General features: G+C 40.9%; 1 protein-coding gene across 1 annotated transcript; it reads left to right on the plus strand.

Moving 5' to 3' along the window:
- The first annotated feature begins 6,410 nt into the window (after positions 1–6,410).
- Positions 6,411–9,120, plus strand: LOC107781962 (tubulin alpha-3 chain). Its single transcript, NM_001325328.1, is given in 4 exon segments — positions 6,411–6,580; positions 7,528–7,762; positions 7,847–8,217; positions 8,306–9,120. Coding segments are annotated over 4 exon segments (1,356 nt in total). The 5' UTR covers positions 6,411–6,487; the 3' UTR covers positions 8,963–9,120.
- The last annotated feature ends 8,662 nt before the right edge of the window (positions 9,121–17,782 follow it).

Below are 17,782 nucleotides of genomic sequence, written 5' to 3' on the forward strand. Positions count from 1 at the left end.
GATATTGTAGTTTGCCAAGGGTAGCCTTTAGAACCGGTTGTGAATTTTTTTTTTCCGGAGGCCTAACTTTTGTTACGAGTTTCGGATGTCTCTAGGCCGTGTTAATTCGGCCGATAACCTTTTATTTCGGGAGATGCCCATTGGACTTGTTTTCCCGAGCTATCCGGGCTTGCCTAAGATAACAGTCCCCGATTAGGGTGGCCGTGGCCTTTTAATTCTGTGTCCAGAGCTTATGGGATCATCGACGCATCATCCGTAAAGAGGGTTCAGATTCCCGAGGACGTCCCCGAGTATACCAACAACTCTCTTTCGACCTCGGGTATTAAGGCCGGCGTGAAGTCAGCCACGAAGTCAGCCAAAATTTGAGACATAATAGCTGTTCGGGGTCGATATTCAATATCGTACCCACTGATCTCTACGGCCCACTTGGCCAATCGCCCCGACAACTCGGGTTTATGTATTATATTTCGCAATGGGTAAGTTGTCACAACACATATAGGGTGACATTAAATGTACTATTTCAGTTTCCTAGAGGCGCTAAACAAAGCGGGCGCCAATTTTTCTAGGTGGGGATATCTAGTTTTGGATTCACCCAAGGTCCGGCTAATATAATAAATCAGAAATTGCGTACCTTGTTCTTCCCGAACTAGGACTCCACTTATCGCTATCTCCGATACTGCCAGATATAAGTACAGTTGTTCGTCTGCCCTCAGCGTGTGAATCAGAGGCGGGCTCGCCAAGTATCGTTTAAGCTCTTCCAAGGCCCGTTGGCATTTCGGAGACCATGTGAAGTTATTTTTATTTTTCATGAACGAGAAAAATCGACGACTCTTATCGGAGGACCTCGAGATGAATCACCCCAGGTCGGCATGCGCCCGGTTAGCCTCTGCACGATCTTCACGATGTCTACTACCGTGATATCCTCAATAGCTTTAATCTTGTTAGGGTTGATCTCAATTCCTCGGTTGGATACCATGAATCCAAGAAATTTACATGACCTGACTCCGAAAGCGTATTTTTCGGATTCAACTTCATGTTGTACATCTTTAATATAGTGAAGGTTTCATGCAAATGCTTCTAATGGTCCTCTGCTCGCAGGGACTTAACTAACATATTATCAATGTAAAATTTCATAGATTTCCCTATTTGTTCTTCGAACATCCGGTTTACTAGGCATTGGTAAATGGCACCAGCATTTTTTAATCTGAATGGCATTGCGTTATAGCAGTATGTGCCATACTTAGTGATGAACGAGGTTTTTTCCTGATCATCTGGGTTCATTTGAATTTGGTTGTACCTGGAATAAGCATAGAGAAAACTAAGGATCTCGTGGCCGGCCGTGGCATCGATCATGCGATCGATGTTAGGCAAAGGAAAAGAGTCCTCGGGGGCATGCTTTATTTAAATCCTTGTAATCCACATACATTCTTAGTTTGTTTCCTTTCTTTGGGACTACTACTACGTTTGATAGCCATTCGGGGTATTTGAGTTCCCGGATGTACCCTATTTTAAGAAGCTTAGTTACCTCGTCTTTGATGAAGGCATGCTTGATCTCGGACTGGGGTCTCCTTTTCTACTTCACTGGATGGAATTTTGGGTCCAAGCTCAGTTTATAGGTGGTGATCTTAGGTGGGATACCTGTCATGTCGAGACAGGACCAAGCAAACCAATCTATGTTAGCTATAAGAAATTGAATGAGTTTTTTTCTAAGCTCGGGAGTTAACCTCATGCCCAGGTATACCTTTCGATTAGGCAAATGTTCGATCAGTATGACCTGCTCCAACTCTTCGACTGTTGATTTGGTAGCGTCAGAATCATCGGGGACTATGAAGGAACGAGGAACCCCATAATCTTCGTCTTCGTTAGTCCCCTACTTTTCTAGTTGGGTCGATGCCGGCGTCTGTGATTGCTAGTTGGTTTCCTGTTTTGCTTTTGAATCTGACTCCTTTGTCGATGGGAGTGTTTATATTGGAATCACTTCATCAACGACAAATATTTCCTTCATAGCGGACTGCTCCCGTAGATTGTTTTGATACCCTCTAGTGTTGGGAATTTTAACACCAGGTGCAGGGTTGAAGGCACAACCCTCATGTTGTGGATCCACGGTCTCCCAAACAGGGCGTTATATCTCATGTCCCCTGACTACGTTTACTGGCAACGTTATTTCCCCCTTAGTAGTTCCACAAGCCATGTCGAATCCGTTTAGTACTCGGGCCGCGGTCACGATTTGGTCTTGTAAGCCGAGATGCTCTACGACCCTTGATCGAATGATATTGGCCGAGCTACCTGGATCAATTAACTTAAGTTTTATTCATGAGTGCAGATATTAACAGTGCATCATTATGGGGCTGTATGATTCCTTCCGCATCCTCATCTTTGAAAGACAAAGTTCCTTCTGGTATGTAGTCCCGAGTTCGTTTCTCCCTCGTGATCGACACCTTGGTGCATTTTAGAATCGGTCCTTGGGGAACATCGACCCCTACAATAATCATATGAATGATGTGTTGATGTTATTCTTGCTTGTTATGTTTATTGGAATCCTTATTTCTAAAATGATTCTTGGCTGGATCACTCAGAAACTCCCGAAGGTGCCCGTCGTTGAATAACCGGGCTACTTTTTCTCTCAACTATCGACAATATTCCGTTCTGTGGCCATGGGTGCCATGATATTTGCATATTTGGTTGAGATTTCTTTGGGCTGGATCAATCTGCAAAGGTCAAGGCCATTTGGTATCTTTGATACGTCCGATAGCTGATACGATGGCGACTGAATCAACATTAAAGTTATATTCAGACAATCGTGGTGCTTCTTTAGGTCCGATAGGCCTGTCGAATCCATTCTTGCTCATGAGCCCTCGAGAGCTCTAACCTCGGTCATTTCTCCTTTCATTTAGTACAGGATTTCGCCTAGATCCTCTTCTCATATGATCTCCATTATACGGCCGGTACCGATCCCTGTTCAACCTCATTTCTCGATCAATGTCCCTCTTGATTCTATCAACGGGCCTGAGAGGATAAACGGACCAGGAAGGAGCCCCAAGTTGGTCGTCTTCGACCCTGATCTTTGATTGATATCGATTATGCGCATCAGCCCAAGTAACAGCCGGGTATTCTATCAAATTATGCTTCAACTGTTGCGAAGCCACTAAGCTTCGTACATTGAGTCCTTGGGTGAAAGCTTGAATAGCCCAATCATCGGCGACCTGTGGCATATCCATTCGTTCCATTTGGAATCGAGACACGAATTCTCTGAGCATTTCGTTGTCCTTCTGCCTTACCTTGAAAAGGTCCGATTTCCTAGTTTCGACCTTGATGGCCCCAGCATGCGCCTTTACAAAGGAATCTGTAATCATAACAAATGAATCAATAGAATTAGGTGGTAAATTATGGTCCCATATCATAGCTCCCTTTGACAGGGTCTCCTCGAATTTCTTTAGTAAGACAGATTCGATCTCGTCATTTTCTAGATCATTTCTTTTAATAGCACATGTGTAAGAGGTGGCATGCTCGTTCGGGTCTGTCGTTCTATTGTATTTAGGAATCTCGGGTATGCGAAACTTCTTGGGAATCGGTTTGGGAGTCGCGCTCGAGGGAAAGGGTTTTTGCACGAACTTTTTGGAATCCAGACCCTTCAATATGGTGGTGCCCCCGGGATTTGATCGACCCTGGAGTTGTAAGTTTCCACCTTCTTGTCATTTGCCTTGATCTTCTTTTCCTCCTGACTCAAATCGTTTTGTTAGTTCTTAGAGCATCTTCATGATTGCAGGATCGGCCCCCGATTCATTCCCATTCGATTTTCTTGAAACTGATTCGACCCTATGGGCAACTGCCTGGGACGGCTTGGGCTCGATCCTGCTTGGTGGGTGAATCTGGTTTTGGAGCTGGGCTATCGCTGCTTGTTGAGCCTGCAATATTTCAAAGATCACCCGAAGGCTGATCCCGCCCTCTTTACCACCATGTGTGCTTTGAGCGGCTGATCGAACATCGCTACGGATGTTGCTCTCGGGATCGACAGCCAAATTTGTATTGATGGCTACATGCGAGCTGACGTCGATTGGACCTACAACCGGAACTCCATCGAGGCCAACTAGAGGTATGTCGTTCCCTGGTGCTATGTTATCATTTTTGTCGTGGTGACCGAAATCATTGTCCACGTGTACGGGTGCTGACTGAGAGTTCGACATGTTGATCCTGGAATCAAAGATACTTAAAAGAACAAATGTAAAATAGTGTGTGTTATGAAAACTTGTACCATGTAATTACTATTGTCCTTAGCCCCATGGTAGGCACCAAACTGTTTACCCTTTAAATCGGATAACGATTGAATTTATATGTGGTTTTAAGGATACATGATACAACTTGGTACGAATTAAGAGAATAGATTAATATTGAAATTGACGATAAAAGAATAAATGCAAATCACACAAATCGAACAGCCTTGGCCCTCGAGTTCGATCACCCTTGAACTAATAGATGTTTCAACTGATGTATGAATAGAGTAACAAGACGATAAAAGCTAGAAAATGATAGTATATTACTTTATGTTGTGTAATGTGATCCCTTTTACAAATGATCGGGCCCCATTTATATAGTAGGGGAGTTCTACTCTTGATACAATTTTATTTGAGGTAAGAAATCTCATGATTAGCTAATTAATTGGCATATCCTTGATACGTGCTGAGATTTCTGCCGTGATCTACAACCGATCGCGAATATTTCGTCCTTCTGTTATTCGGTTTGACAAATTTCCCTCGATCTCGATTTTGTTTGGTCCCGGGGTCTCGAACTTAACGGTATAACCTCGCACCTCGATTCGATATAATTCGAGGTCGAACTTAACTTATCATATTCCCGTCTGGATTAGTCACACAAGGGGCGAGCCTGATTTTGACGGTCCACAACTATATAACTAAGCGTGTGAGAAATGAGAACTGCACAGCAATATCTCTTACTCAACTTAAATTTCCCGGGTATTCTTTTAGACAGCTTAACTTTCCACTACATGAAAGGATAAGAGTAAAATATAAACATGACTCGTTTACTAAAACAAAAGGAAGGAATACTTTTAATGTACTATCTATAAAGATGTTCCGCAAAGTTAAGGTGGGCATGAAGTCATGAACTATGAAGTATTTTAATCAAGTTAGGGTGGTAATCATGTATTAAGCCAAAATAAAGTACTATCAAAACTCAACTTTGGCAAATTACTCCTAGGATAATCTCTTAGCGGCCATTAGGGGTGTACATGGATCGGATTGATTCGTATTTTTTAATTACCAAACCAAATCAATAGTGTCGGATTTTTAAATCTATAAACCAAATCAAACCAATAAGTTGAGTTTTTCAATCTCGATTTTTCTAGGATTTTTCGGTTTTTTTTCCCGAATTTTCGGGTTCCTTTTCCTGTAAAGTCTTCATAGCACAAAATATGTAACTTGTGCTCCAAATATTTCTTTAGTCCTAGTAGGATACAACTATATAATGTATTTTTCATTAAAATAACACAATAATATGAGATGAGTTATAGCATTGTACTAAAATATTTAATAACAAAGATAATAAAATCACATAAAGAAAATATTACTAATTAATACGCCATAATAAAAATTAACATAATCTAAAAATACTATATAGGTCATGCTAAAATAAGTACAGCTAATAAGTACTATTAATTAGACAACTAAGTACTAAAGAAAAAGATAAACTAGGTTATGCATTTTCATTACAAACCAATGCAAAACTTAAAAATAAATATCCAACACTATTGTCATTCCTAGTATTGAATTGAATTTCCTTTATTAGCATTAGTAGTGATTTGATTTTTATTTGACTTACTACCTTTATGGGCTATAAGATTTATTGGTCCATTCAAGAATGTTAAATCCAAATTTTAAATAATACGTTTAAAGATAAACAAATTTAAGAAATATTTATAAATTATATTACAATAAATATTTGTATGTATAACATATTTTTAAAAATTATATAAATATAATGTCGGGTTGGTTTGGTTTCGGTTTGACTTTTTTTAGTTAAAACCAAACCAAACCAATTATGGTCGGGTTTTTTCTTCCAACACAAAACCAAGTCAAATCAAACCACAATTGAATTTTTTTCTTGATTTGACTCAGATTATCGATTTAGTGCGATTTATCGATTTTCTTTGTACACCCAAAACTGACATTACCGATAAACCGTGGACCCCGGATTATTTATTTTTTTTTTTTACAAATATAGTAAACAAGGGTTAGTTTTATTTCACCTCAGATTTTTTCTTTTTCTTCGGTCCCTAGATTTTTTCTTTTTCTCCAGTCCCTATATCTTTTTCGGAGAGACATTTCTGGCATTCTTATATAAACTGCCCTCAGTTCAGCAGATACCCAGATCTGAAAATTTTCGGAAGGCGTCTTGATAAACGTCGTTTCCTGTTCCATTCTCCTTCTACACTTTCTCTTTTTGAATTTCTTTAAAAAAGACAACTGTGAAAATGAGAGAGTGCATTTCAATCCACATTGGCCAGGCCGGTATTCAGGTCGGAAATGCATGCTGGGAACTTTACTGCCTCGAACATGGCATTCAGGTATTTTTATAGATCTGTTTAAATTCAAGTATATGAATTGAAAATTGTTTATATATGTGTGCACATTTTAGATCCATTGTGAAATTTAGTTTTACATATATTATTATTTTTTATTTTTAATATGCGTATTCTGGCGGTTAGAACTATTTGAAGACGCTGTTTTTTTTTTATTAGATCTAGGTTGAATCAGAATAGATATTCATGAAAAGTATGATATCATCTTATAGATCTAGTTGAATAAAAATTGTGCGCATATGTGTGAATATTTTGGTTTCATTTGCATTCTTATCGCTATTATTCTTTCTGCAAATTGGTACATTACTACCCATTAATCTGTCATTGTGAAATTGATTTTTGTAATTTTTTGTTATGCGTTTGGTAACCTGTTATCACGTGCATTGTTATCTCCCTAAATCTATTGGAATTGAAAATGGCGGTTATAAATCTAGTTGCTTTTGAACAGATTGGAATGGAATTCATTTTTTTTTTCTTATAGATCCACTGGAAATTGCAAATTCTCTGAATATTTCTTTACATTTTAGAACTAATTCAGTTTCTTATTTCTTTATGTCCTATGTGCTGGTTACAGATAGGTTGATATATCAATTGGTATTTAAAAGAGCCAGAAATATGTAATTTCTTTTTGTGAAATTATCCTCAATCTTGTCGAATGCTAGGGGGTAATTTGTGTTTTTTTCGAAGTTTAAAAACCTTTATTACATTTATTTCAAATGTATTTTCTATATAATTACTGATAATGTACGATGTATCATTTGGTTTGCGAACATATACAATCCACTGTACTGCAAACAGTTGGAATATATATTGAAGTATTGTGTAGATTCAATTTAATTCTCTGCATTCTATAGTGCCTATGTACATCTTTTTGTTTTGAAGTCCTGTTTATTCTGCATCACTGAAAATCTTGTTTTTCACTTCTCCCATAGCCTGATGGCCAGATGCCGGGTGACAAGACTATTGGAGGTGGTGATGATGCATTCAACACCTTCTTCAGTGAAACTGGAGCTGGAAAGCATGTTCCACGTGCTGTTTTTGTAGATCTTGAGCCTACTGTCATTGATGAAGTCAGGACGGGAACATACAGACAGCTCTTTCACCCCGAGCAGCTCATCAGTGGCAAAGAGGATGCAGCCAACAACTTTGCCCGTGGCCACTACACAAGTAAACATTATTCCTTGACGCAATGTTTCCTATTTTTTTTAGCTCAATAATGTGCTGGTAGTTATCTTTTTGTCTTGTTTGCAGTTGGGAAAGAAATAGTTGATCTTTGTTTGGATCGCATTAGGAAGCTTGCAGACAACTGTACTGGCCTTCAAGGTTTTCTGGTTTTCAATGCTGTCGGTGGTGGCACTGGTTCTGGCCTTGGATCACTTCTACTGGAACGTCTCTCAGTTGACTATGGCAAGAAATCAAAACTTGGATTCACAATTTATCCCTCACCACAGGTCTCAACATCTGTTGTGGAGCCTTACAACAGTGTGCTTTCAACTCACTCGCTGCTTGAGCATACGGATGTTGCAATCCTTCTTGACAATGAGGCCATTTATGACATTTGCAGGCGCTCACTGGACATTGAGCGCCCCACTTACACCAACCTTAACCGCCTTATTTCACAGGTAATTGAGTGCATATCATTCTGGGCTGTATTGTACATACTATATTCTTCTTCAATCGTAGATAGTAATTTCTGTGCTTCCAATGCAGGTCATTTCTTCTCTGACTGCTTCTTTGAGGTTCGATGGAGCCTTGAACGTTGATGTGAATGAATTCCAGACCAATCTTGTACCCTATCCCAGAATCCACTTTATGCTTTCCTCCTATGCTCCAGTCATTTCAGCTGAGAAGGCTTACCATGAGCAGCTCTCAGTTGCGGAGATCACAAACAGTGCCTTTGAACCCTCTTCTATGATGGTTAAGTGTGACCCTCGCCACGGCAAGTACATGGCTTGCTGCCTGATGTTCCGTGGTGATGTTGTGCCAAAGGATGTCAACGCTGCTGTGGCCACCATCAAGACCAAGCGCACTATCCAATTTGTTGACTGGTGCCCAACTGGATTCAAGTGTGGTATCAACTACCAACCACCAACTGTTGTCCCTGGAGGCGACCTTGCCAAGGTGCAAAGAGCTGTGTGCATGATCTCTAACTCAACCAGTGTTGCTGAGGTCTTCTCGCGCATTGATCACAAGTTTGATCTGATGTACGCCAAGCGTGCTTTTGTGCACTGGTATGTGGGTGAGGGTATGGAGGAAGGTGAGTTCAGTGAAGCACGTGAGGACCTTGCTGCTCTGGAAAAGGATTATGAGGAGGTTGGTGCTGAAGTTGACGATGAAGAAGGGGGTGATGAAGGAGATGAGTACTGAGTGACTATTCTGGTCTAATGTGTTTGTTTTTGTGTTGTTTGGTTGATGGTTGATGGTTTTCTATTGCGCTCCTAGCAATTAGTATTTCCTATTGTGTCTTCTAAACTGTAGTATGCTGTTGTTGAAGTCAAAATATGTTCGTTTGACTGGTTACTTTACATTTCGTGCATGGTCTATATGATTTCCTATGGCTGCTTTTGTGATTCCTGATGAAATTGTCAAGTCAACCAATTTTATCTGTTCCTTTTAAATTCTTGTGCTGCTGTTGGGTCCCTTTTCCATCTTAAAAAAAGAGACATACTTCAGTTAAAACATTTTAATTAGCACATAGCTAAACTGAAAGTTAGTCTTTCCTTGTAGTAGTAGTAAGTAGTAGTGGTAGTAGCTAAATTTGGTGAAGCGTATTGAAGATTTTTAGAATTTAAAACCTAGTATTGATTGGATTTCTTTGTTGGGCCATGATATACTTCTAATCGTAGAAAAGAAGTCTCAAGCTTTGACTTCAGCCAGCAACTTAACAATAAAAAAGTTTGTACTACTATTTTGTAGCCGAAAGAAAGAAGTAAAATACAACAAGCATGAGTACAAAAGAAAGAAAATTACGTAGACTTACTCTAGTTGGTCTATATATTTGTAGTAGTTGTTGCCAATATCGTGTGAACATTGAAAAATTGGGTTTCTTGAAGCAAATCATGAAGCAAAAATTGAGGTGGAAGTATTATTTAATTACCATGATTGACTCATAAGTATGCATGTAAAAAGTAATTTTATAGGATCACTTTTTATTGGTTTGGTGTAATGTAAACAGTAAGTAAGGAATCAGTATTTTACTACTCTCTCCATTTCATTATATATATATATATATATATATATATATATATATATATATATATATATATATATATATGTGTGTGTGTGTGTGTGTGTGTGTGTATTTACCCGGAAAATGGTACAATTGAATTTGTTTGCGATTTCTAGACAAATGAATCAATTTGATCCCATAAGATAATAAATCAGTCAATTTGGATACAAGATACTTAGCTCAAATGTAGATAAAACGATAGATATGGAGAGCCCGGGGATAGAGTTTCCGGGCACGATGATTATAAGAACAACAAGCTAGAGACAGAAAAATAGTATCAAGACGCTGTATTAGAAGAATTCTTTGATGTCCAGAAAAATCGTCCTTTACAATGATAGTTGACCCTATTATTTATAGCTCAGTGGGCGTAATGGTCAGGCCCACCACTAATGACAATTATTGGAATGTGATAATGAAAACATAATGGTAAACATAAATGCCCGAATTCCTATAATGAGCCGTTACTCTTTAATGCTATGGAATATTCTTCATTAAATGCTGTCAGGCGCAACAAGCTTAATGCCTTTATGGACTTGCCTTTCTCGGTGACACATGGGGTAGATATGCCCGGTTTTCTATCCTCCCGGCTTTGATTCTACGTGTCCCCTTCTTTGGTAGTCACGTATTGTAACATATTTTACCCAATACAAACAGTCCCCCTACTTTTCGGTGACATAACTTTGTGTTACTGGAAAGTTGGTGAGAATCTTCTTTTGGCGGTAATTACTATAATTCCTTTTGAAGGTTACTAACGGTTGATTAGACGCCTGTCCTCCCGCATTTAATGCCTATAACATGCGTCCTCCCATGATTTAGCATAGGGGTGTTCAAAACCGAACCGAAACCGAAGCTTAATGGTTTATTGGTATCGGGTTAACGGTTTAACGGACGGGGAACAGATTAAAATTTTTTTATTAACGGCTTATCGGTTTGGGGGCGGATTATTCAATTTTCTTAACGGATAATCCGTTAACCCGTTAAGAATATATATATTAAATATCAAAAACCCTTCCACTTCTTCCACTTCTTCCAGCTATTAGCTAAGCTTATTCTCCCACCCTACAACAAGATTGTTTAAGCTGCTATCTATGGTTCACCTCTGCTTTTGTTTTTTTAAACTAATGCATGTTGTTTATGTTTAATAGAAGAACAACAGTGTTGTGCCACAACTTTTATCCCACATTATTGATGATAGTACTGTCTTGAATTATGTTCTGGGGAAAGAGCACATTTGCGTTTCCTGTAAAATGTTTAATGCTTATAATCCATCCCTATTTCTATACATAACTGCCTTTTGCTTGGTGTTGTTTGTATGGTTAATGATATAGTGTGAAATGCTTGGTTGAGAGTTTAAGTTAGAAATTTGAAGTTGTTGTTTGAACTTTGAACCTGCAGAAATTCAAGCACTGTTAGGCGTTAGCTGCAGGCCAAACATTTATGTGTAGTCTGCTCACTTATGGATTAGTCATTTTGAAATATGTATTCTGGACTGATGTAATGTAGTCTGCTTTGGGATTTAATGGTAGGCATTAACAGAAATATATGTCTGGACTCATATGTAGTCTGCTTTGGGATGTAATGTAGCCTACAATATATTCTGCTTTTTTCGCTCTACAACACACGACACACTACATCATTCTTATGTAGGCGTTAACAGACATGTATGTCTGGACTCAATGTGTAATTTTTTATTCTGAATTTGTATGCTAGGCAGTCAGCACATAATTAATGCACGCAATATAAATTGAATTAGGCCGATAAGCCGCCCGATAAGAGCTAAACCGATATCAATTCGCCCGACATCTTATCGGGTGGCTAGCGGATTAATACATTTAAAAGCCGATAACCGTTAAGCCAAATCGTTAAGAGTAATTAACCGCCCAATTCGCCCGATAAGCAGCCCTAATTTAGCATGCCTTTTGCCTGTTATCGAGGTAATTGGAGCCAAGTATTTTAGCCGTCTAAAATTTTTACCTATACGTATCAACTCCCTTTTCCTTTGGATTTTACCAGTTGCTTGAACATCCAACCTGTATCCCTGTTTTACATCTTTTCTCTAATGTTTTCCAAACACAAAACTTTTTTTTTTCTCTTCTCCAATGACTTCTTCATCTAAAAGCGCTGGTTCTTCGAAGAGCAAGATTAAGAACGAAGATTCTGTTCCTCCAATAGTAAGTTCCATAATCTCTAGAAGGCTCAGTACTTTGAAGGATTTGGAGGAGAAATTTCCCACTGATAACCCCCGTACATGGGCGGTTAGCAGGTATCCATCTTCCATTCACCTTTTCAGTATCCCTAATGTGAAGGAAGACCGCTGCTGCCCAAATTTGGACATCATCGCTCCCGACCTATCGGAGCGAGTGACCCTTCCCAGAGAGGGAAGCTTGATTCCGTGATAGAGGAATTTTGCACGTACCCTTTTACCTTGGGTACATTTTCTTTGAGTGGGAAGCTTGATTCCGTGAAAGAGGAATTTTGCCTCCTCTACCAGGTATGTTTGGCACAGGTAAACCTTTCTGTGTAGAGGACGGTTGCCTGCCTTCGCTTGTGCTTTAAAACCAGAAAAGAGATGACCCTGGCTCACATGATGAATCTGTACTCCCCCAAGATCTTCCGCAGGGGGATGATGAATCTTTGCAAACGTGGTCAGCATGCTTTGATTTCCAGCATGGATAATGACAATGACCGAGGGTGGATAGAACGGTTTGTTGCAGTTGCCTCCGGTGACATTATTCCAATAACGGACTCATCCTTTCTGGTTGCTTGGAACCGTTCCCGTAAGTTTTCTTTCAATATGTTCTCTCCTGCTAAATGCCTTTTTATGCACGCCTGTATTGATCTTTCAACTTCTGTATGTTATAGCGACCCGATGGGTCTCAGCGGTGGTAGAAGGCTTGGACCAGTGGGTTAAAAAGATATTGGATATCACCACGCCCGAAATCTGTTTGTGGAAAGAACTGTCCATCAAATACAGGTGGAAGGCCAAAAATCATTGTAACTATAATTTGCTTTGCTTCAGTTTTTGCATATGTGGAATTTGGCTGAATCTATTGACTTGTTTTTCAAATTAGGTCTACCCCCGGGCTCAGTCGAGATCCCTGAAGAGGATATTTTGGCCGACCCTGCTGATGCGGCGAGACTACTCTAGGAGGCGCTTGCTCGAACGGGTGCCTCCGGGTCTACTCCGGGGACAAATATTTCTTCACGGAGTCCCCGGCCAGAGAACAAGCAACCAAAAAGAAGGCATTCCTCTGCGGCTGGGAAGAAGAATAAGAGGGCAAAGGTTGATGCCCCTGAATCATTCCAGGTGGCGACGTTGGCCGGTCCTCTCTCCGGGCCGGTCATAGATACAATAGTGATTGATGGTGAAGAAGCTAGTAATGAGGGAGCTTCTCTTCATAGAAGACAACAACCCTTATCCTCTCAACAGGATGCTCAACATGTTGACGCAGTCACATCCGCCGAGGATGATGTCTCGGCACTTTGGGAAGTGTTTGTTTTGGTGGAAAATACCAACTCTCGTTCTCAGGCCCCAATTGCTTTGCCCGGTACTACGAGGCAGTGTACCAGGTTCTTGCCGTCCTTGGTTGGTGAGCACCCAACAACCAGTGCTGCCTTCAATGCAGATATTTCCCGTTCTTCTCCCTTACCAGCTTTATCACCCCCTTCTTCGGCACCAACTGCTGCTATATCATTTCCATCTTCATCTATGCTTCCACCAACAATATCACCTCCATCGGCCGCACCTGACCGTGCTGAGGGTGTTCCTTTCCCACAGTCCCCTATTTATGGGAATTTGGGAAAAAATTATGCTGCCCCTTCTGAAGATCCTCAGAGGAGGAGGAATGTTACCCTTTCAGTATCTACCGGGTGCAACCTTCTTTCCCGGCCGATGAAGCTTGAACATTATCTGAAGCCATTGGCTTTAAAGAAGGATTGGGAAAAGATTCAGACACTCTCGGGAGAGTGTTTGTTGAACAATGTCATGCATAATGCCGCAGCGGTATGTTTCTTTCTTCCTCTGCTATTTTTGAGCTTCTGAATGAATGCATTTTAAGCTTTACCTCTTCTTATCTCGCAGGCCAATTTTCTTGCTTTCGAGGGCCTACAAAGTTTAATCCGCGAGAAGGAAGAACTCTCTTCTGAACGGGATTAGCTTTTGGCAGAACGGGCACGGACTGTTCTTCACCTTTCGGAGCTGGAACCAGGGCCACCGAGGCCGATGTTTTGGAAGCCCTTTTGCAGCAAAGTGAGTAGGAAGTGGTAACCCTCAGCGAGGAAGTTGGGCCGCTGAGGGCCTGTTTTGATGAAGTCAAGGCTAAATGGGCTGAGGTTCAGAATGCCATTCTTGCTGCCGATGATCATGAGGCTGCTGCTGTTAAAAGGGTAACTAATTTAGAAGCAGCCTTGAATTTTAAGGCCGAAGAGCTTGCTGCCGCGGGGGCGAGACATGCCCGGTTGGAGGATAAGTATAAGAAAACTATCGAGCATAACAGGCTCTATAGTTCAATCGTCCATGATCTCGATGTCAGTCTCTGATTTGCCAGGTTCGCCCGGGATAATCTTTTTGCCGAGATCGCTCAACTCAAAGAAGAACTCAGGAGCCGAGAGGCTTCCCTTATTATTGAAAAAACTTACGCTATGTACAGCATGGGGAGAAAGACCTTGGAAAGAGCCAAAGCCGGCATTTTTGATATTGATGCCGAAATTGCTAAGGCACGCGAGCTTGAGTTGGCTGCAAAGAAAGGACTCCCAGCGCGGTCTGATGCTCTAGGTTCTTCTGATTCTGGTTCCGAGATTTCGGACACTGAAGAGAAATCGGAAGGCGATGATGCCGAAGATCAAGCTGGGGAAGATGTTGAGCCATCGGTTGAACCGGCTACTGCTCCTAGGGATATGGATGCTTCTCTTCCTCCCGATTCCAGTGATGTTGTAGCTTAGCTTTTTCTTTCCCTGTTTTGTATTTCTTTTGGCACATTCTTGTAAATGAAGACATATTTTTGCTCAAATGTTTGATCGAGTCTTACTTTTGCTTGAATGTCTGTGCATATTTTCCTGTATGTGGTCTCGGATGCATTTTCTTCGATGCACTTCTGTCTCCGAGAATTATTCCTTTTACCTGAGGGTTTCAATAAGTATTTGCGCAAGTTTGGTATCTGCGTCTTTTTCATATGTGGCTTCGGGTGTATTTTTTCACGATAGCATTTTGGTTCCGAGGATATATTCTTCTAGAACTAACCTTTTAATAGGAGGGGTTTTTTAAGTGTTTGCGCAAGTTTGGCTTCCGCATCTTTTTTATATGCGGCTTCGGGTATATTTTTTCCCAATAGCATTTTTGGTTCCGGGGATATATTCTTCGGAACTAACCCTTTAACATGAGGGTTTTTATAAGAGAGGGCCCTCTTATGTTTACTGTGCTCTTGAAGAAGACGTCTCTTGTTCATTATGGCACTAACATTTGAAGTACTTGTTTAACTTTCAAATGACAAAATTAGCTCATCGTGTAGGCAAGAAACAAGATAAAAGCAAAAGGATTTCATTTCATTCCTTCCGTTTTCATAGTTTACATAGGCATTTTGCTAAAAAGAAGTTGCCATGACTTGTGGCTATCTTGTATAACTTGTTTCTTCCGGGCTGGCTGTGCAGTCCCCGATCCCAATGATGCGTGGCATTCGGTGTTGCCTTGCCAGATTTTCATTCCCGATTGATGTGGCATTCAGTGTTGCCTTGCCAGATTTTTGTTCCCGGTTGACGTGGCATTCAGTGTTACCTTGCCGGATTTTTATTCCTGGTTGATGTGGCATTCAATGTTGCCTTGCCGGATTTTAGTTCTCGATTGACGTGACATTCAGTGTTGCCTTGTAATCATATCATTATTGTTCTAATGCGAAGAATGAGAATTGAAACATTGGAAGTCTTGTATCTTCGAAGGTCCCACCGATGAATTGCTCCGTCAACTCTTCGCTCGGTAACATATTTTGCTTTCCCCTTAGGAATTCATGCTATCGAGCGAAAGAATACCTAACAATCCTCTAGTATTTTATGCTCGTGAACGATCGTGTAACCTTTGTTTGGTAGCAAACTTAACTTCCCGATGGGAATTTGCTACCAAAGCAAAGATTACCTTATCGTCTCTGAGTGTAGACTTGTTTGTTTGCCTTGTCATCAAGGGTTTTATTACTGCTGTTTTTGTAGTATGTTTGTGGTCACTGCCTCGTTAAAAACCTTGCCTGAAAAAACCCAATTGGGATAAAAAGCAGAACGAAGGATAAAAGAGTGCAGCACATACTTTCTGTTTTGGCTGTTGTTTGTCAGCAGTAATATGTTTTGAGATGAGCCACGTTCCAGTTGCTGGGCAACTTGTCTCCGTTGCGGTTTTCCAACTCGTATGACCCTTTACCGGTGATAGATGAAACTCGGTAAGGGCTTTCCCATTTAGAGGCTAATTTGCCGGCGTTGAGTTCTTGGGTGTTCTGAGTCACCTTCCTCAAGACCAAGTCTCCTACGTTTAAAATAACGAAGGTTGGTTCTTTGATTGTAATACCGCTCCATCCTCTGCTTTTGGGCTGCCATTCTGACATGTGCCAAGTCCCTGCGTTCCTCGAGCAGTTCTAAGTTGATTACCATTGCCTCGTTATTTGACTCTTCGTCTGCCTGCAAATACCTTAAGGTTGGTTCCCCTACTTCCACCGGTATCAAAGCTTCTACGCCGTATACTAGGGAAAAAGTGGTTTCTCATGTGCTTGACTTGGCCGTTGTTCGGTAGGCCCATAGCACTCCAGGTAATTCTTTAGGCCAATTGCCTATTGCTACTTCCAACCTTTTCTTTAGGTTTTGCACAATTGTTTTGTTTGTTGACTCTGCATGGCCGTTTGCGCTCGGATGGTAGTGTGAAGAGGTAATCCTTTTTATCTTCAAATCTTTGAGGAATTTTGTGATTTTTGCGTCGATAAATTGTGGCCCGTTGTCACATGCAATCTCTTTCGGTATTCTGAACCTACAAATTATGTTTTCCCATAGGAAGTCGACCACTTCGCGTTCTCCGATCTTTTGATAAGGACCTGCTTCCACCCATTTGAAAAAATAGTCAGTTAAAATTAGAAGAAACTTTACCTTTCCAGGAGCCGGTAGTAGCGGGCCGACAATGTCCATTCCTCATTTCATGAATGGCCATGGCATAAAACTGAATGCAGGGGTTCCGCCGGTTGATGTACTAGTGGTGCGTGGAGTTGGCACTTATCACATTTTCGTACAAAATTTTTGGCATCTTGTTCCATATGGGGCCAGTAATACCCTGCTTGGACTAATTTCAGCACTAGAGAATCTGCGCCGAGTGGTTGCCGCATATCCCCTCATGGAATTCTCTCATGACGTAATTGGATTCTGATGCACCTAAGCACTAGGCTTTGAAAGGATTTTTGTACAATTGGCCTTTCTTAAAGCTATAGCGTGCGGCTTTGGCGCGTAATGCTCTCGATGTTTTGGGGTCTTCAGGCAACTTTCCATGCTCGAGGTAATTAATTATCTCGTTTCTCCAGTCGTAGACCAGACTAGTTGAATTTACCTCGCAGTAACCATATGTGTCCAAGGCTAAGTTCATCAGTTGTACTACCGTACCTGATTCCGGTCCTCGGATTTTTGTTTTTGAGCCCAGATTTGCCAATGCAACTGCTTTCGCGTTTTCTTACCTCGGGATGTAGGTTATTGACCACTCTCGGAATCATGATAATAAGGCCTGAACCTTTACCACATAGTATTGCATTCGCTCATCTTTGGTGTCAAAAATTCCGTAGACCTGGTTTACCACCAGCTGCGAATCACCTTTGATTTTGACGGCTTCGGAGTCGAGCCCCCGGCCCAATTTGAGCCCTGCAATCAAAGCTTCATACTCTGCTTCAATGTTAGTTAAAGGAATCGTTCTGATAGCTTGCCTTAAGGTTTCCCCCGAAGGTGTGATC

Source organism: Nicotiana tabacum, chromosome 15 (genome assembly GCF_000715075.1).
Source record: "Nicotiana tabacum cultivar K326 chromosome 15, ASM71507v2, whole genome shotgun sequence".
Classification (NCBI taxonomy): domain Eukaryota; kingdom Viridiplantae; phylum Streptophyta; class Magnoliopsida; order Solanales; family Solanaceae; genus Nicotiana; species Nicotiana tabacum.